Source organism: Physeter macrocephalus, chromosome 9 (assembly GCF_002837175.3).
Source record: "Physeter macrocephalus isolate SW-GA chromosome 9, ASM283717v5, whole genome shotgun sequence".
Taxonomy (NCBI): domain Eukaryota; kingdom Metazoa; phylum Chordata; class Mammalia; order Artiodactyla; family Physeteridae; genus Physeter; species Physeter macrocephalus.
The window spans coordinates 84,192,614-84,213,716 of record NC_041222.1 but is presented as its reverse complement, the minus strand read 5'-3'; the positions used below and the strand labels follow the sequence as shown (position 1 = coordinate 84,213,716).

Sequence of the window (21,103 nt, the reverse complement as noted above, 5' to 3'; positions counted from 1 at the left end):
CAAGGAAAGAACATTTTCTAAAATTGTATTTCAATCACTGACCTCAAATAAACCTTTGAGAACCCACAGGACTAGTTACTATTCTATCATAACCTAGTCTATTAAGTGAATTAATTTGTCTACATTTCTCTGATGGCTGCAGAAATGCCTAATAAGCGAGGGCCTGCCTCTGCATACTCCATGCCTTCTTATAAATCAGTTCTTGTTCTCAATGCCCTCATGCAGCTAAGCAGAGTCATTGTCTGTCTTCTGTGTGACAAGGACATCTTTCCCAGAATTGACACCAGTTCACAGAGTGGAGATTAACACCACCAGTTTCTCATTCTCTTCCTTTCACAAATACTAAGAGAGGTAGGCCTTTGTTAGAAAAGTATGCAGAATGAAGACAGACGAAAGGGAAAAAAGTATTTAATTAGTATTTGAAAAATATTTTCATAATTAAAAAATATTTAAATATTAAAGACTTTGAGAATAAGAGAAAGAAAGCATGCATTGCAGCCCTTACAGCTGTGCTTAGTTAGCTGTGAACTCTCATAGATAAGACACTCTGTGCAGTATCCACTCCCTTGAATTACTTACTGTGCCTGTATGAAGCTAACCAGCTTTTCTCTAAATTAAAATAAGATTAAAAGAAGGAATGGTGTTAACCAAAAACTCTACTGAGAACTAGTCACCCCTACCCCAACCTAACAAATATTCATCTATTACTGGGCATGTTACTGTGAAGATGTTACATTAAACAAACAATAGTAACAAAGCAATATTTTTTAATTCTATAATTTAGATGGGTGCTGATGCATGATTTTCAAGTGTTACACAAAAAACATAACTTTGAAAATTTAAAGAATAAATAAACCAACATATTCCCTACCACCAACACTAGTTTTCAATGCTTACAAAAAAACAAAGCAAAATTTTCAAACTATGTTAACCATGTTGACATAGTTACTCAATACCAATATTCTACAGAACTTAAGGTACAAAGTTATATGAAGGAGAATTTTACGTAATTTGTTTTCATCCTCTCCCAAACGAATAGCTTCCGAAGGCAAGCTGGGGTGGGGGACGGTGGGAACCAACAGGACACTGGTGTGGCCTATGAAGCCTGGTAGGCCGGGCATAGCCAAGGAGGCATGGGGCTTTTGGGAAGGAGGAGACAGAAATCATCCCAGCTCTTAGAGGACTGAACCTTGTCAGATTCTAGTGAGTACCAACTCCCAAGAGCTCAGAGCTGGGGCAGCTGATGCCTACCTGGGGCCACAGTGCTGGCAAGGCCCCACAGGAAGAGTCAGAGGCCACTGTCCAGGAGAGAAGCCCTCACAATGGAAGGCTAAGTATAGGGCAAATTAAAGTAAGATCATGAATAAAGCAAGTAGGCACCTGAAAGAATTATGAGCAATGAAAAAACTTAACCTAGGGAAGCACATTTCAGGTTAATATATCAATAAATAAGACCTTTCTGAGAACTAGAGCTGTTCAACAATGACAAGGGCTGCTTTGACTGCTTGATGGTTGGTGTAGGAATATACCATGGTCAGGAGGTATCCTGGTGCTTACACAGCATCCCTGGTTATCCAAATCTCTTCTGTCCTTGAGTTTGGATAGCACGTGTGTGGACCTCAAAGGATACAGTATTATTCAAATCCATGTGATACCTGAGTCTTGAAGAGCAAGAGTCTGAATATATCCCAAATTTTACCCAAATCTATTAAATTCCTGAGTTCACTTAATCAGGTTTGAATCGTAGGCGTTAAATAGCAAAAGAAGAGAACTCTTAAATCTCATTCAGCCACCTACATGGTTTTATAAGTCTATGATAAATCAAGACAAAGCAGTTTCTGTCCATCTGTGAATTCTAAAAACCACAACCTAAAAGAAAAGTCTAAAGGCCTTTATTTGGAAGTCACTGATAAACTGAACTAGCAGTCCCGTCTGTCACTGAATACTGAGAAGCCACCAACAGACCTGATGACAAGCTGTGCCCATCTCAGAAAGACACTCCTTGCAGTCTTTTAAACCAGACAGCAACTGAAAAGAGATGTATTTTCAGTTCTTCTAAAATGACTAATTTTCAGGTTTTTTTAAAAAATGACCTTTCAAAAACCCTTAAGACCAGACAACCTATAGCACTGCATACCACATCAACTGAAATAAACTGACTAAAAACTGAATCAAAGGTCACAGGAACAGACTGAGAGAATCCACTGATCTACATAGGAATCAAGGAGAAAGAATAAGTGGACTTCCTATTTAACGTGATAGCATCTTAGCTTCTCTTTGGCAGCATCTATTCTGTCAGACCCCTGGGGGCTTGATATCAATGCCATTTGCATTAGCTTTAAAAAGATAAAAATTCAAAAAGATGAACATGCACACATCTCAAAAACAGCAAGTACAGAATGACAGGTACAATACAGCATTTAATTAAAAATCAAAACACTATGATTTATTATTCCATATATGAGGTAAGGAACTATAAAAACCATTAGAGGGGGACAGACATGACTTTTAGAAAAGCCTAATGTATTTCTTTAAAGACATTTGTTAAACCTGTTTAGTGGGTACCCTAATGCTCATGATACTATCCTTTGTATTTTTCAGTTACATTTAAAGCTTTCCATAATAAGAAAATTTAAGCAAAAACCTTGGAAAGAGTGGGTTTAGTAATCAAAACTATAAGAATGAATATTATATAACTGGCCAAATTTCAAAAACTTATTAGTAGAGTAGAGCAACAGTATAATATCATACACTTGGTGACAAAAAATTTTTAAAGTGATCATTATAACAATAGAAAAACTGAAAATATTCTAGTGATGACCACAGAACATGGTTAAGTAGATTACAGCACATCCCCACTGTGCAACATTAGACAAGCTTTAAAAATACTAAGGCAAAAAAAAAAAAAAATACTAATGCAAACCTTTGTGAAGTTACAGGGAAGCTCCAAAGGCACACTGTTGGGTGGAAACAGGGCAAGTTGCCTTATAGTATGTACAGTCAGTTCCACTATGGGTCCTGTGGCCTGGCTACAACCAGCACTTGCAGCAGCAGGCCTGTGCCACCCCTGCATAGTGAGCCTGGGCACATGGACGATGGCAGGTGGACGAGGTCCTGAGGGCCAAGTCACCTGGCGTAGGGTAGCAGTGACGCTGAGGAGTTCAACAGTTCGAGCCATAGGAGCAGCGCGGGCAGCGTTCTGATCTCTCTCACTTCTGCTCCCCAGGCACATGTGTACATGCCATCGCCCTCTATTCTGGGCAGGTCACGCTGTGGACTCTGCATGATCTCTGTGTCCCACAGTGGACCCAAATGAGTGACCTTGGGTCCTGGAGACCTAACACCCTCTTCTCATCAGCTGAGGAAGCCCAGCAGGTGCCACATCCTTCTTCACAGACTGTGTCTTCATGTTCAGGGGGGACACTTCCTCACCATCCCCTCTCATGCTGGGAGTGTGTGTTGTTGGGGAGGTAGAGACGTATTTTCAAAAAGGCGTCAACACAACCTAGAAGCCCAGCAACAATCAACAGAACAGTTTGGTGAGCACTGTGCAGACTGTGTAGCCTCAGGAACCTGCCTTCTCAAGACACCAGAAAGTGATGCCTTCCAGTAAAGCCATGGCTCAGAATGAGGGCCCACTGACTGGTCCTTGCTTTTCCCTTACACTTGAAGATGCACCTTTCTGAGCCCTGGTCCCAAGAGCTGTGGTCCAGGAGCACCAACTACGGAGTCTAATTGTTCCTGTTCAGACAGTAGGCATTTATGTTCTCTTGTAGATGGGTCACCAGCGGTTGGCACTGAAGTTTGCCATCTGGCATTTTGTGAATCAGGATCCTCTGACCCAGTCAGGTAGAACGTGGCCAGCCTTGGGGGTCTGTCAGGACACAGGCTGATGCAGGCCCCTGACCCGGGCAAGCCCGTCCAGATAAAACACCCATGGGGCCTCTCTGCCAGCACCTAGGAAGTTTCTATAGCCAGAGGTCCTTTCTTTGTGGTCACTATGTAGAATTTGTTCTTTGCTTTAGTAGAGACAGCTCCTATTTCAATACGGTTCTCTTTGCACAATTCTCTATTATTTGTTCATGCTGGCCTGCTGCCCTGAGGGCTCCCCTGGTCCCCACCAGACCCCTACTCCTCTGTGCTCTGAGGGGCCAGGGGTCACTATTACCTCCAACCTTCCATCTCCCTTCATAGTGCCCTCTCAGCTTTCATCATCCACCTAAAAGTTTAAGCATGTTCAAACTTCCCTCCCATTTCAAGCCCCACCCTTTATAGAAGCAATTGGAAGTGGATTTGGAGGACTGGTGTGGGCCACCTATCCCACCCTCTTCCATATTTTATAGCACAGAAGAAGCTGCAAAGCTAAAAAACTATTTTTCCTAGGATCCCTTGCACCTCGTTGAGGATCACACAGGCACCTGCACCTGCATGGGGTCTGGGAGCTGAAGTGCCACAGAAGCCTCCTCTTCACCTCTGCTGACAATTATTCTTGCCATGACTCCTATTTTGGCTGCTGCACTGCTCTCCCTGTGCCCCCAGCGCCACCTCCTTTCCCTGATCTGAGGTACACCATCTCAAGACCTCCATACAGAGTGCCCTCCACAGAAAACCTCCCCAGGGCATCCGACCTACTTCCGCTGCTCCATTAGTACTCAGGGTACACACACAATAAAGAAAAGCAAGGGGACCATTAACACAAAATTCAGGGTGTCGGAGTACAGGGGAACATGGCCAGGAAGAGACAGGGATAGGGCTCTGATACTAGTAATATTCCACTGATGTTTGTTTTATTTACTGTACAAATATACTGTGTGTATGGTAGTTTCAAAATAATTTAAGTTTTTACAATGAAAAAAATCTTTCAATGAGCTTTCATGGTCCAAAGTGTAAGTCTAAAATCTAAGGCCATGTATGGCCCGGCAAGCATCACCTGACCATTCCTTCCCTTGCTTTCCTGTGCTCCAACCACATTCTTCTCTTTCTTCTACATCCTGTCCTCTCACCTCAGGACCTTTACACATTCTGTCTCCTCTGCACATATACTTCCTCTCTATCGTCATCTTGCTAAATTCCTACTCTACACTCAAACCTCACTTAAACATTAATTTAATTGAGCAGAACTAAACACTGGTTTAATCAAGTATTGTTTAAACCGGGTTGGTCTTCCTTGACCTTCCTGTTCACATTCCTGTATGATTCCTCGTCTCAATCATCTACAAGGGCAAGGATGACATCTATCTTGTCTACCACCCTGTCCAACACTCAGCATAGTGGCTGGCAGGAAGTGAATACATCAAAGGCTCATTTACATTTTTCAAAAAATTAATAATTTGAGCAGTTCTGCTTTACAGAAATCATAAGCAGAAAGTAGACACCTTGCATTAGTGTGCTACATTTGTTACAACTGATGATCCAATATTGACGCATTACTATTAACTAAAGTCTATAGTTTACAGTAGGATTCCCTCTTGGTGTTGTGTATTCTGTAGGTTTGGACAAACTTACAAGGACATAAATCCAGCATTATAGTATCATAAGGAATATTTTCACTGCTCTAAAAATCCCATGCTTTGCCTATTTATTCCTCTCTCACCCTCAAACCCTGGAACACCTGATCATCTGTCTCCATAGTTTTGCCTTTTCCAGCATGTCATATAGTTGGAATCATATAGTATGTAGCATTTTCAGATTGGCTTCTTTCACTTAGTAATGTACATTAAAGGTTTCTCCATGGGTTTTCATGGCTTAATAGCCAATTTCTTTTCAGCACTGAATAATATTCCATTGTCTGGATGTAGCGGTTTATTTATTCATTCACCTGGTGAAGGATATCTTGGTTACTTCCATGTTTTGGCAATTATGACTAAAGCTACTATAAACATCCACGTGCAGGCTTCTGTGTGAACATAAGTATTCAACTCCTTTGGGTAAATACCAAGGAGCAGGATTACTGGATCTTGTGGTAAGAGTATGTTTGGTTTTGTAAGAAACTGCCAAACTGTCTTCAGAGTGGCTGTAACATTTTGTATTCCCACCAGCAAGAAATGAGAATTTCTGTGTTCCACATCCTCACCAGCATTTGGTGGTGACAGTGTTCCGGAACTTAAGCTATTCTAGTAGGTGTGCAGTGAGAGCTCATCTATTTTTCACTGAGGAAGGCCAAGAGGACACAGTGCATGCTTCTTCAGACTAACGAGGCCTCTGTTTTATTTGCGCAGCTTTTCACAAATACACTAGGATTAGTTCACGCCTACAGAGTCCACGTTCACAGACCTGAGGCGGGCCTCTAACATCTCTGTTATTTGTTATTTTTAAATTCTGCCAATGATTTTGGAGCACAGCTACGGTTTAAGAACTACTTGTTCAACCAGGGAGACAAATATTGCTGACAACTCAATTCTGACATATCTTACATTTAGACTGCAGATTCTCTGGAGATGGTGGACATTAAGTGCTATGATGGAAAGGAAAAAATTATAATCATATCTAGATCCCCAATTCCCAACACAGTGTTTCTGATACAGTAAATGCTTGAAAAATAATATTAATCTCACCTGTAACATTTTAAAAATCTATCTAGTAGATAACTCAGAAATATACATATATAGATAGGTATTATATATTAATATATCTATAATCTATAATATGTTATATAATATAGATAATTTCTGGGAGTTCATAGTACAAAAACAGCATGGGCTGGAAAAAATTCTTTTTCCACCCTGAAAAAGACCACACACTATGCAGACCAGGCCTCCCAGCAATGGGACAGGGAGCATGTGCACTTCCTTTGTAAATTCCACACCATCCAGTAACAGTATAGAGATCTGAGGTTTTTTCTCAATGCTGCAGAGAACCACAAACTCAGAAGGAAAAGCATGGAAGACACAGCAGTCACCCCCCAACGCCAGTCCACATGGGGTCTGGCCAGGAAGGTTTTTCTTTTGAAAATACAGAACCCTGAGGCCAATTAGTCTTCTGAAAACTGTTCTGTGGTAGAACCTAAAATTCCAGCCAGATTTAGAAACCTCTGGGTACAGTCAACTCTCCCCATTTTTCTGTAAGATTTCTTCAAAACTCCACACATATTCCAGTTTCTAAAATGACTAATACAGACAGGGTCTAATGAACAAGAAAGTTATTTTCCAATATTGGTTCTTCAAAATTCTGAATGTGTTTTCCTATAGAATAATATAATGAACTATGATTGGAAAAGACCACTTATGACCTACCTATTACTTATAAGAATATTTTTGTGGAAAATATGTCTTAGGTTCTCACTTGGGATGCCAAGAAAGTATTTCCCCAACTCAGTGTTGCCTCTTCTACGCTCTTGATTTCCGTTTCAGTCATCACTCTCCATTTAGTAGGTCCCTAACAGCACATATAGACGAAATCAATGAGCACTATCTCCAGATACTTTTATTTCTTTATACTTATCAGAAAAAAAAACAATAAAAGTGATTTTTACATTAATCTGTTTCTGCTGGCTCCAAATTATGTGTATCTAACTTGAAATAAACCTTCCTTCCCAATCTTGCCTCAACCTCTCTCAATTTCATCCCAATATTCCAGGCCATACACTGAACTCTACACTGCCCCAAACTTCCTGCCCTGTTGTAATTCTGTGACTGTGCTTTGTTAAGTCCCTTGCTGTACAATTCAGATTACTGCAACAGTCAGAAGCAACGGGAAATGCTTTATAGAAGGATTTGTCGGTAGTTATCACCTACATTAACCTGCTTGAAAACATCACTCTAAATACCCCAAATTCTTTACCAATTATACCACTGTTCCCCATAAACCACTGAGTGAAAGTGAATTCTAAAAGTACTGACTTCATTTATAAAATACTTACCTCATAATGTCCTTTGATGATTTAATAAGAACATGAAAGCACTTTATAGAACAGTAAATATTTTTAGAAGTTCAAACTTAAACCTAATTTAAAACTCACCTTCCTCTTCAGAACATCTTCCAAACTGTTATCACCTCAGATAAATGCTAAATGTTAAGTCAAGTGTCTTTCTCTATCCTTTCTCTCCCCACATTTTCCTTCTCTTTAAATGTTCTAGTCCCAAGTATACTATAATGAATGTTTAAAGTACAACTGTCATATGAGGACTAGGATGTCACTACAGACAATCTCAGGAACATGACTTCTTTCATTACATGAAATAAGCACAACTGAAACAACGGTTGGCAATATGATTTCTCATAGCTTTACTGCTCTGGAGCCTAAGAAAGGCAATCTCACTCAGGAAGGAGGTTGGTATTTAGGGTTAGTGCTTTACAACCTCCCATGAGATAGTCACTATCAAGCAGCCTTCAGGCAAACAGTTTATAATTGTTTTTTATTCCCCAATTTCAAATCTCTGAGTGAAATGTGATCTTTTGCCAAAAAAGGCAACAAAGAGGAGACACAAATCCACTGCATTTATGAAAGCACTTATAGATCCGGAGGGTCTTCTATGTCCTTGGTGCTCTCTGCAAGAGGACACCTCAAAGACAGAGATTTCAGCATCACCGTCATCTGCTAGCCTTGGTCCTCATGGCTGCCTGCTCTTCTTCTCCAGTCTCATAAGTTTTCTCTTGCTCTTCAACACTTTCAGGAATTACCACTGAGTCTGCCCAGGAAGTTCTGCTATACTTATTTGTATAACTATAGAAATCTCAATTCAAAAGAATAAACCAACAAGATTACTGGGTAAATATTTAAATCTCTGGTTATTGCATGGTCAGCATCCATCACAGAGGCTGAGTTACTTACCTAAGTAATGCGGTGGGTGAAATGCCATAGGCTTACTAGTCGCTGAATAATATCCAATTGCTCTCTTAAATCGAATAACTTTGTCATCTGTTCTAGACTGAAATAAACGCAGGAAAACCTTTGTAAATCAGTATGCCACTGGTCATGTGTATTATTTTTATAATTCAGCACATGTATAATAATCTGCAGCCTTTCAAGCTAAATGAGAGTTTAGAATGACGTTAAAATCTTCAAGGAAAATCAACAGATTATCATTAAAGAAACAAATCGAACATTAATTCTCTTAGAGCAATGTACTTATCAGAGTCTGACATGGCAGTCAGGAGACCTGAGTTCTGGGATGCAGTCCTCCAACTTTTCCTTGGCCAGGTCTCTGGTACTACCTAGAAAGGTTTTACTTTTCATCTCCAGCAAGTGGGGGAGCAGTTTTAGTTCTTCAGAGAACAAACAGGAAGTCACACAAACTTCACCTCTTCTACTAACCCTGACCCCCCTCGCATCCTTACTTTCCAAAAAAGGAAGAAGAAATCCCTGATCATCACCTGAAGGGATGGACAAATCAGAGATCCACAATTCCATTTGACCCATTTGATTTGTCTGTCTTCTTAGTAGAAATCCCATTAAATTATGATGGCAAATCTAGGAGTAGCAGAGACCTTACCATTCATCTACCTCAATCCCTCCTCTGTGCAGGCTGGAGGGGAGGCTGGAGGAGCTAGGTGAGGTGCCAGCCCTCCTGGCTGGCAGAGGCCTGACAGCTGGGCAAGTACTCCTGGACACTGCTGGTGTGTGCCTCTCAAACCCCTTCGAAACCCAGCACACACCATAGCACAAAGCGCTACCCAGGAGCTTGTATTTCTACCTGAGAATGCTGGAAAACATCTTTAGCTATGGCATCTAAGTCCGAGGTATCCTGGATGTTGCGAACGTAGTCAGCCACAGCCTTGATCACCACATCACACGGTGGCAAGACCAGCTGGTGGGCCCGGACCTAAGAAGACAAGCACACATGTCAATACACTAATTCTAAACACAGGCCCAGAAACTCCAGGTGATGTTTCCCTTTTAAGGGCCTGATTATTGTCAATTTGTGATTTCTTGGCCCCAAGACTTTGGTGGTCTCAGAGTCAAGCCCTGGATCTCCCTATCAGTTGTTGAAATATAACTCAGCTGCTTCAACCTGGCTAGGTAAAAGAGCGTCTGACAGCCTTCCATTACTTCTGGGATGTCAGAACCTGCAATCTGCTCATGTGAGCACAGCACAGAGAAGCCCTGGGCCACAGATGCTTCCTTTCTTTCAACACCAGGCACCAGGAGGCTGTGCTGGATGAATGCAGCCCCAAGCACCTGAGACCACTGCAAAAAGCCAAGGTAAGCTCTGAAGGGGAGGATAATGGTATCCCTGACTGCTGAGGGACATGTCTGGTGAAAGACACATGGAATAAAGTGTAGGAATATTTTCTATCCAAGAATAGTTGATACCAGGGAAAGGTAAGTAAGCAAATTTTTTTTAAAAAGGTTTGTTTTGGACTTTTTCATGAAAACTAAAAGAAAAAAGATGCCTTAATTTAACAAAGTTAAGGTATGCCCATGTTCTTAGAAACAAAGATGAATCAGGTACTAACTGTTCATAAAAAATTTTTAAAAATTGAATGACAGTATGAAATGACATTTTATTTCCTATTTAGTCACAAAGATCATAAAGATAAAAAAGATGGCAAAAACATCTAAAGGCTTTGTGTTTCCAGAGCTATGCACTCCTGCCCACCACACCTATGAATGTGGTACGTTACACGCAGGAGGGGGTAGGTTGGCTGTCTGCTAACCTCAGGCCAAGCCTGTTACCCTGGATTATTCAGATGGGCCCAATGTCATCACAGGACCCTCTAATGTAGAAAGGAAGGCAGAGGAGCAGGTTTCATGCATGAGATAGAGCAGGACTCCATCAGCCTTTGCCAGCTTTGATGATGGAGGAAGGGCTATGAGCCATGGAATGCAGCACCTACAGAAGCTGGAAAAGGCAGGAAACTCTCCCTGGAGCCTCCAGAAGAAACACTCTCCCTGGCCCTGATGATACCTTGATTTTAGCCGAGTGAGACCTACTTTGGTTGTGACCTCTAGAACTGTAAGATATTATTTGCTGTTTTAAGACACCAAACATAAATAAATTAAAAAAGGAAAAAAGGAAAGAAAAAACAAAAAAAATAACAAATAGAATGGAAGAACTTCTGGAAAAATAGATATTTATACTATTAGGGTATCATCATGCAAATTTTCAGATGCACATGAGTATATTCAATTTCTCTTTAGAAAAGCAATGGTTTTTTTTTTTTTTTTGGCTGTGCCGCATAGCACGCGGGGATCTTAGTTCCCCGACCAGGGATCAAACCCGCGCCCCCTGCAGTGGAAGCACAGAATCTTAACCACTGGACCACCAGGGAAGTCCCAAGCAATGGTTTTCTTTTGAAATAATGTTTTCTATGTTTGAAAATGTTAGCTGCTCTGTCTCCTAGGGAAGCATTTATCTCCTTGTTCTGGTCAGTGCTTAGTGAAGGTAAATCCCATCACAATGAACTCCAGGGAAGTAGTAAAATGTCTGAGGCTGCAGACCACAAGCACATTCCTAGAAACCCAATTCCCCCTCTGCAGAATGAAAAACTACTGACACACACACGCTCCATGATGAAGAGGTCCCTGGAACAGTGCGTTCCAGCCAGTCTGGGAGAAATGGAAGTTCTGTCCACTCCCTGCCTTTTGGGGTGTTTAATAGTCCCACAGCCAGGACAGGGAGGAGGGCCCAGCTGGTGGCAGCCCCAGGAATGAGGAGTCAGGACAGAAACCCTGAGCTGTCCTACCGTCGACATTTCCCCCTTGGTGAGCACATTCCACAGGGAAGGGGACAGCCTTGCCTGAGGAGAGGCTGCAATGGCCAGTGGGCTCCAGGCCCTTGGACAACCCCCTCTCTGGGCCTCGACTTTCTGTCTGTAACTACAGTTTGAGACTAGTTGCCCAAAGAATGCCCCCTGGCAGTCCGAAAGCCTAGGGTTACCTCATTATGTTGCATACAGTACTGGAAAGGCCATCCACTGTAGAAGGAGTTCATATATAGAACAAATGACAATTAACATGGTCAGAACAGAATTTACTGGGTACATAAATGTCCAAAATATGAAAAGGGCTTTCCTCCAGCAGTTGGGAACTAATGTGGTAGTGCAGGCAGCCTCTCCCAGTGTGTGCACCCTGACACCGGGACACCACAGACGACTGGGCAGCCGCATACTGTGCCATCCCACCTCAAGTGAAAATGAAAGAGTCTGTCACTTTGGTTCCTATGGATAGCCTCGTCTTCACTACCCCCACTCCCCACAACACTAAGGCTATAAAATCCTTGAAGTGAGCAGATCCTATAATTAGAGGGCCCCTAAATCCTTCTGAGAGGCTAATTACCACCACCCTGAAACTGTATCCTTTATAATTTCCCATGGCCCGGACTCCTCCCTCACGCCCCACCACCCCTTGTTTCCCCAGCGTCATTCCTAATCCAGCCTTCCAAATCCAACTCAGGGTGAGCACCCACATCTCCCTCTGAGACCGTTGGTGCTACTGCTCCCAAGCTATATCTTGGCTGCTCTTTCAATGCAAGTGAATATAAAAACAAGTTTCACGTAATATCATTGCTGAAGCAGAAGAACCTGATCCACTTCACTGCCATTTGGAAAAGAGCAAAGTGAAAGGATGACAAATCTTGGCAATTTTCAGGAAGAAAACTAGAAACCTGATTTGATCAACATTAACTTGTGGGTAAGGTATTATTCTAGAAAATAAGAATATGGAGCAGCTCCCCAGTGTCTTGACTTCAAGAGGCTCACATTCTTATTGGAGAAAAAATGCTGACCAGACTCCAACAGGGCCCTCAGAGGACACCCTGGAGGAATCATGGCCCAGCTGAGGAGGGAGAAAGGCTTCTGCATCCTCTGTGGTTCTCAAAGTGCAGGCCCTGAGATCCAACCCAGTGCTGTCTTGGAGCCCCCAGGCCAACGAAAAGAGTTGTGTGAGGGGGCTCTGGCAGTTTATTGTAATAAGTCCTCCAACCGCTAAATCACTGAACACATCCTGAGGACTAGTAGTTTCTAAAAGAGTCAAGAGTAAGGAAAACATTTAAACACCACAACCGTTATGGCTATGCCTTGAGATTCTTGAAAAGTTATGACATGTATCAATATCTTGTATACATTTGCCTAAATATAGCTGTGAAAAGGATGCTAAAATGCAATTAATCACAAACAATGCTAAACGTGAGCTCTGCAGGTGGAAACTGTTATGCAGATATACCGAAGGATTTAATGGATTTGAATTTAAAGTATTTAAAGTATTAAGTGTCAACAAAGAAAAATTCCATCACTTTTTTTTTTGGTTTTTTTTTTTTTTTTTTTAATCCATCACGTTTTATGAGCAAGGGTCACCAGTAGGCTCACAGGGAAAGGAGGGCAGGCCTGGGCTCCCTCCTGCAGAAGTGTCTGCATCCAGCTGGGGCTGTACTGTCCTGTGATTGAGTTCTTCTAGACTATATGCCACACACTGCTCTCAGCATGCATCACTTCATTTAATCCGCAAAACAATGCTGTGAGGTGTACTCTTAAATGTACTCCCCATTTGACAGAGGAGTTCATTCAGGCACCCATATGAGCCAACGAGGTGAGTAGCTGGGCCACCGCCTGACCTGCAGACTGCACACCTGGCCACCACACTCTGGTCTAGTCGTCTCTAAATTATGCCTCTTTTAGCATTAAATGTCCTTTTCTACGAAATGATGGTAGACGGCGAGTTCCTTTTTCCTCTAACATTCTTATTTAGAATAATTAAAAGTTGGCAACACAACAGCAGCCCTCCCAACTTTTGTTTTCCCCAACAGATCCATGAAACCCAAACCCCTGTTGTCGATGAAAGGAGCTACAAAAAGATTTTCAACAGGAGAGGTATGAAATCAGGCCTGAGTTCCAGACACATGGAAGATGGGCATGAAGGCAGAGGAACAAAGGAGGGAACATTAGCAGCTCCTGCGTAAACCTAAGTAACGATAACACAGGTGGTCGAGAAGGATAGGATGAGCAAGTTGGGAAAGGTCAGATGTAGAGAGTCAGATGCAGAGAGGATAAGAATCAAAAATAATTCTCAATTTCTAACCTGATGACCGCAGGGGCAGTGGTATCACTAGCAAGAAACAAAATACAGGACGATAAACCCTATTTAGAGAAGGTGAGGACATTTCTAAGTTAGAAACATCAAATTTGGTGCACAGGTGCAGTGCACAAGTGGAGATGACTTGGTGGACAGTGGGATACACCCTGCGGTTCAGGGAAGGGGTCTCTTGGGAGAAGTACACTGGAGAGTCATCAACATAGTAGTTGAAACCTTAAGGGCAGATGAGATGTGCCAGAAAGAAAGTGTGAGGATCACAGCAAGGTACAGAGATGGATCCTAGGAAATGCACATGCAACCAGAGGAAGCCAGCTCACACGAGAGACAAGGAAAGGATGTGGAAATAAGGAATAGAGAACAAAGCTGGGGTCTGGGAATCAAGGCAGGAATTTCCCAGAGGGGTGAGGAGAGCAGGATGACTGACAGTGTCAAGTGCTCCAGAGAGGCTGAAAAGCATTTGACAAAGCATTTGGCAAATCCACAGCCTTGGACAAAGACCCAACTGTGTCCACCAGAAATTGGTGGGGAGGGGCGCAGGGGGCGGTGAGGGTGGATTAAGCTGTTGGGGACATTATGGAAGGCTGCCTTCGGGAGATTCGAGGATGAAAAAGAGAGTTAGGAGAATATGGGAGACTAGACCACATTTACAAACTGAGGGCCAACGACCAAAAGAGGGAGGCGTCTACACAGGAGCAAGGAGTTGACTGGATGAAGTAACGCAGGGCTCCCTGGATGTGTTCAGTGACAACAGCTCAAGAATGTCAGGATAGTCTAGTCTCAGGAAGTAAAATGGGCCTGGATGAAGAAGAATGAAAACAGGGGAACGAGAAGCTGAGGACTCTCACCATCCTCAGATAAAGGACCTCTCTGTAAGAGAAAGTGTGAAACTGAAGAGAGGTCTGAAGAGATGATGAACGTTTAAGATAAATACTAAGGAGAATAAAAGGATTAACTGCTGACACTGATAGTATGGTTGAAGCTGGAGACCATAATTTTAAAAATCAGTTTTACTGAGATATTTTACTTAAAGTAAAATTCATCAGTTTTAAGCACATAATTCACTGAGCTCTGATAAATGCATACATTAGTGTAGCCACCGCCGTAATTATGAAGTATAACGTTTCTATCACCTCAAATAGTTCCCTGTGCCCCTTCCCATCATAGCCCTCGGCAACCACTAACCTGCTTTCTATCACCATACTTTTGCCTTTTCCAGGGTTTTACATAAAAGCAATCATATATATTTCTTTGGTGTTTGACTTTTCACTTAAGATAATGCTTTTAGGATTCATACATATTATAAGAAAGTAGTTGGTTCCTTTCACTGCTATCAGCATGCCATTGTATGACTGTCCCACAATTTATTCATCCATTCACCAGCTGACTACTGCTTGGTGTGTTTGAGACTACAATGGATAAAGCTGCCAGGACACTCAGGTTCAATTATTTTTGTGAACATTGGATTTCATTTCTCGTGAGTAAATGTCTAGCAGCGGGATTGCTGGGTTATATGGTAGGTATATGTTTAACTTTGTAAGAAACTACCAGACTGTTTTCAAAGTGACCATTCTGGATTCTGCTTCCCAACAGCCACAACTCAGAGCTATGGGTGCTGACACACACTGACACTTGGCACCATCCGTCTCCTTCATTTGGCCCATTCCAGTGGTCAGGTAGTGCAGCTCATGATGGCTTTAATTTGCAATCCCTAATTCCATGGAGCATCTCTTTGTGTGCTTACTGAATATTCTGTAAAACGTCTGTTCAAAATTTTACCCATCTTTTTTTGTTGTTGGGTTGTGTATCTTCTTATTGTGTTGTTCTTTACATATTCTGGATACAAGTCCTTTATCAGAGATAATATTCTGCAAGTAGCTCCTCTCCCTCTGTTGTTGCTTGCTTTTCATTTTCTTAGCTAAGAAATCTTTGACTAACTCAAGGTCATAAAAATCCTCTCTTATATTTTCTTGTAGAATAATTTTTATATTCTTTTAATTTTTGCATATGGATATCCAGCTATTGTAAAAACTAACCCTTCCCCATTTAGTTACTTAGGGACTTCTGGTGAAAATAATTAAATATATATATAGGTCTATTTCTGGACTCTGTTCTGCTCCACTGATCTGTTCGACTACCCTTATGTCAGTACCACACTGAGTTGATTATTATAGCTTTAAAGTGAGTCTAATACTAAGTCCTTTCACTTTGTTCTTCCTTTTCAACATCTCTGATGCTATTCTAGGTCCTTTGCAATTCCACACGAATTTTAAAATAAGTTTTTCAATTTCTACTTAAAAAAAAGCTTGCTTGGATTTTGATTGGGATGCAGTAAATCTATATAACAGAGTCTTTTGAGCCATAAACACGTACATTTCTTCATTTATTTAGATCCTTCTTTAACTTAGACCATAAGTTTGCAGTGGCATCCATTAGCTGTGTGGTTCTCAAATCTTCTCTAGATAGTACCTATCTAGGGTGGAGGGGTTGGCTGGGCAGGTGAGATGGAGGAAGGAGCAAGAGAAGGGTGATGTTGGTACAACCAGTTCAAGATGACCCACCAAGAGGTCCAGGCCAGCTAGGGAAGAAAGAAACAGTGAACAAATAAAGGGGCAGAAGGCCCCAGGGTGGGCAAAAGAGCCAAGTGTCAGCTTATGAGAATACTAAAGAAAGAAGCAGTGGAGATAAAAGGGGGAAGGGATATTAAAGTGTACAATAGGAAATGGAGCTCTTCTGGGAGAAGACCCAGTGTCTGACTCTGGGCCTAGAAGGCTGCAGTATAGTAGACACTATTTTACTGGAGACAATATGCCAGCTGTCTGTGGGTAATCTCTAGTACGCTGACCTTGCCTGAGTCTCAGAAGAGTTATCAAAGGACACCATCATGAAAGTAAAACAACAACCCACAGAATGGGAGAAAGTGTTTGCAAATTATATATCTGATAAGAGACTTGTATACAGAATATATTTTTTTAAAAACTCTTACAACTCATTAATAAAAAATTTTAAAATGGACAAAAGATATGAATAGACATTTATCCAAAAAAGGTAAACAAATGGCCAGTGAGCACAGGAAAAGGTGCTCAACATCATTAGTCATCAGAGAAACGCAAATCAAAACCACATCACACCCACTGCAACAGCTAAAAATAAAACAACAGACAATAACAAGTGTTGGTGAGGCTGTGGAAAAGTCAGAAACCTCACACATAGCTGGTAAGAGTATAAACAGTATAGCTACTGTGGAAAACAGTCTGGTAGTTCCTCAAAATGTTAGGCATAGAATTACCATATGACCAGCAATTCCAGTCCTAGGTATACACCTGAGAGAAATGAAAACATGTCTACACAAACACTTGTTCCTGAATATTCACAGCAGCATTACAAAGCCAAAATGTGGCTGAACAACCTGAATGTGCACTGACTGATGAATGGATTAAACATGGTAGGTATAACCACACGACAGACTATTATTTGGCCATAAAAAGCAAAAATGAAGTGCTGATACATGCTACAGTGTGGATGAACCTTGAAAAAACATTATGCTCAATGAAAGAAGCCAGACACAAGAGGTCATACAATTCCACTTATATGAAATGTCCAGAAGAGGCAAATCCATAGAGGTAAAAGTAGATTAGTGGTTGCCAGAGGGTGGAGGAGGGGGAGAAATGGGGAGTGACTGTTAACAGATAAGATACTGGGTTTCTTTCTGAGGTGATGAAAATATTTTAAAATTAGACAGTGATGATGGTTGCACAAACTCTGTGAAAGTTAAAAACCACTGAATTCTATACTTTAAAGGAGTAGATTTTATGATATGTCATTATATCTCAATAAAACTGTTATAAAAAGAAAATTTAAAAAACATTCTAACCAAGAATGGCAATTTGGAAGTAAACTGCCAGCAAACCCCAATTCTGTCACATGTCCTTCTGGACCCAGATTGGGCTAGTCTCAAGAAAAGTGACATCTCCGGTTGAGCCGCCTAGGAGTGCTCAGAGCAGACAGACCACGGGCAAGGTGAGCGGTGTATGTGTGCGCACCCGAGACACAGGGTCGGGAAACTGCCAAAAGAGCCACATTTCCAAAAGAAGTGATCTCTTCCAGTCAGAGTGATGGAGAAGACCTACTTATGAACAAGGCGGAGATTCTGGACCCACAGGGAAGGAAATATGCTTGAAAGTGTCTGCACACATTTTTAAAACTGAGAATATGCCACTTATTTAACATAAAACTAGAAGATTCCAGGTCATGAGAAGAAACAGAGAAAGCAAAAATACCCTAGTAAGCTTCCTTTTGTTTCATTGACCCTATCACTCACCACCCCAGGAATCAGAAGTCGGGCACTATAAACACTCTATCTTTCAGATTGCATTTGGACCACGAATCTCCCCTCCTCTGGCTAGGTCATGCATTTCAGCTCACTCGGAAGAATTCTGCCCGCAGGCCCAGGGCAGGCCCAGTCCCTCAAGAGGAAGGAGCTAAACTGAAAGCAATCCTGTAACACTAGGGAACACAAACCCTTCCCATGACTCTGTCCCTCCTTCCCAGCAAGGTGACCTGTGATCCACCCACAATCTGTAAAACAGAGACAGAAAAGCTATTCTTGAGTCCCAGTGACTTCAGCAGATTCCTCAGAATGCCAAGCTTTCCATCTTCACTTTATTTATTTATTTTAATATTTATTTATGTATTTATTTTTGATGTGGACCATTTTTAAAGTCTTTATTGAATTTGTTACAATATTGCTTCTGTTTTATGTTTCGGTTTTTTGGCCCTGAGGCATGCGGGATCTTAGCTCCCCCACCAGGGATTGAAGCTGCACCCCCTGCATTGGAAGGCGAAGTCTCAACCACTGGACCGCCAGGGAAGTCCCCCATCTTCACTTTAAAACCAACTGGGGACAGGGAAGGAAGCTCTGATGGGAAGATATAAACAAGCAAAAATCTTTTGAGTTCAGTCTTTTATTTTCCATTTAAGGATTCCATATATAAATTTTAAATGAGCAAAGAATAAGACGTCTTACTAAAAGCAAGTTTCCACGACCTAAAAGCTGAAAGCCCAGTACTGTGAATCTGTGCACTGAAATTCCAGACTGTTAAGAATGTGTAGCTCACTGAATGCATGATGATGATGACATTATAATAATATTAGTAGGATGTACATTTAAAAACAATTCTGGAGTACCAAATATCAATCTGTTTGAAGTGGTTCTCTTCCAGGAGTGCAATTATAAATAGCTCTCACTTCCACAATGCATAATGGTTGAATTTTTCAACCTTCCAGGCCCCTAACGTTATTTTCTCTAGAGTCCGAAAAGTCTTTAGATTTTAGCAAGTACTTCTTAGCTCTTATGAAATTACAGGATGACTTTTTGAGAAAGGAATATATTGAGTTAACTTCAATTAACACTAACATGCAAGCAGAAATTCCTTCTTTGGAAGGTCTTAAGTGCCCAAACTGCCACCTCTTGCAATGCCTTAAGACAGCAGTCCCCAACCTTTTCGGCACCAGGGACCGGTTTCCTGGAAGACAATTTTTCCACAGACGGGGAGGGGGATGGTTTCAGGATGATTCAAGTGCATTACTGTTATTGTGCACCTTATTTCTGTTATTATTACATTTATATAATGAAATAATTATACAACTCACCATAATGCAGAATCAGTGAGAGCCCTGAGCTTGTTTTCCTGCAAATAAGGAGCACACAACCTAGATCCCTAGCATGCGCAGTTCACAGTAGGGTTCGCGCTCCTATGAGAATCTAATGCCGCAGCTGACCTGATATGAGGAGCTGAGGAGGTAACGTGAGTGACGGGGAGCGGCTATAAATACAGTTGAAGCTTCACTTGCTCGCCCGCCGCTCATCTCCTGCTGTGCAGCCCGGTTCCTAACAGGCCACACAGACTGGTCCATGGCCCGGGGATTGGGGACCCCTGCCTTAAAAGGTGGAACTCAGAATAATTGAAGCCCATCTTTCTATTCATGCACAATTTATACACAACTTTCTTTCAAAAAGGATCCCAGGAAGTCTGATCATCAATCTCACTCTAGTAAGGTTGCACAGTACGTTAGATATACCATAAAACTCAAAATGCCTGAAATCATGCTGCTCTTCTCTCTGGCAGCTGGCTCCAGTGTGAAACCCAGGCAGGGGCCACGTACGGTGGATATGAAGATCAGTGGTTGGCTGGACACTGATCACAGCAGGTGCAGCTGCTACCCGCTTCCCCTTCAGGGAAGCCAAGAGAGAGGAGATCCTTTGAGTCCAGGCTTCATCCTGAGGGTCCACTGAGAGCCTTGCCATGGGCCCTGACCTTGAGAATGTTGGGGTTGCATGGACTGCATGGTGAGACACAGATGGCTCTTCTGTCTACCTCCACGTTCCTAGGGACCCTAACAGGCTACTCACCCAGAACCAGACTCCCTCCTCCCCGGGGTCAACTGCCACATCCTGTCCCTAAAGACACTGGTAAAAAGGATTACTCAGTGACTTCTGGTAGCATGTAAAAAATATAAAGTTAGAGATAACTTTTGGTAAAACTCTAGGTAAATTTAAAACAAAATGTTCCTAATCTGACCTGACAGACTGCCCTGGTATACAGCTGCCTCAGGGAACAGATAATGCTGGTAAAGGAAGGTGACTTGGGACTTCCCTGGTGGTGCAGTGGTTAAGAATCTGCCTGCCAATGCAGGGCTCATGGGTTCGATGCCTGGTCCGGGAAAATCCCACACGCCGCAGAGCAACTAAGCCCATGCACCACAACTACTGAGCCCGTGCGCCACAACTACTGAAGCTCACGTGCCTAGAGTCCGTACTCCACAAGAAGAGAAGCCACTGCAATGAGAAGCCCACGCACTGCAATGGAAGAATAGCCCCCACTCACCGCAACTAGAGAAAGCCCGTGCACAGCAACGAAGACCCAACGCAGCCAAAAATAAATAAAATTTAAAAAAAAAAAAAGGAAGGTGACTAAAAATAAGTGAACCTGAAGGTAGGGTTATATCAATAAATACTAAAGACTATTTAAATCAGAAAGAGAGATGTACAAGAGCTAGGACTTAGAGCTTTGAGAAGAGGCAGAAGCAAGCAAGGGAGCTTTCAAGGACGTATTTTAATTTAATTGGACACACAGA

At 42.0% G+C, this 21,103-nt stretch overlaps 1 protein-coding gene across 1 annotated transcript in view; it reads right to left on the bottom strand.

Moving 5' to 3' along the window:
• Positions 1-21,103, bottom strand: part of FAM120A (family with sequence similarity 120 member A) — a 112,659-nt gene that overhangs the window by 54,657 nt on the left and 36,899 nt on the right. The window contains exons 4-5 of the mRNA XM_024117176.3: positions 9,633-9,761; positions 8,771-8,867 (exon numbers count right to left, since the gene is read on the bottom strand). Of these exons, the coding sequence (XP_023972944.1) occupies positions 8,771-8,867; positions 9,633-9,761 (226 nt within the window). The remainder of the gene's footprint in view (positions 1-8,770; positions 8,868-9,632; positions 9,762-21,103) is intronic.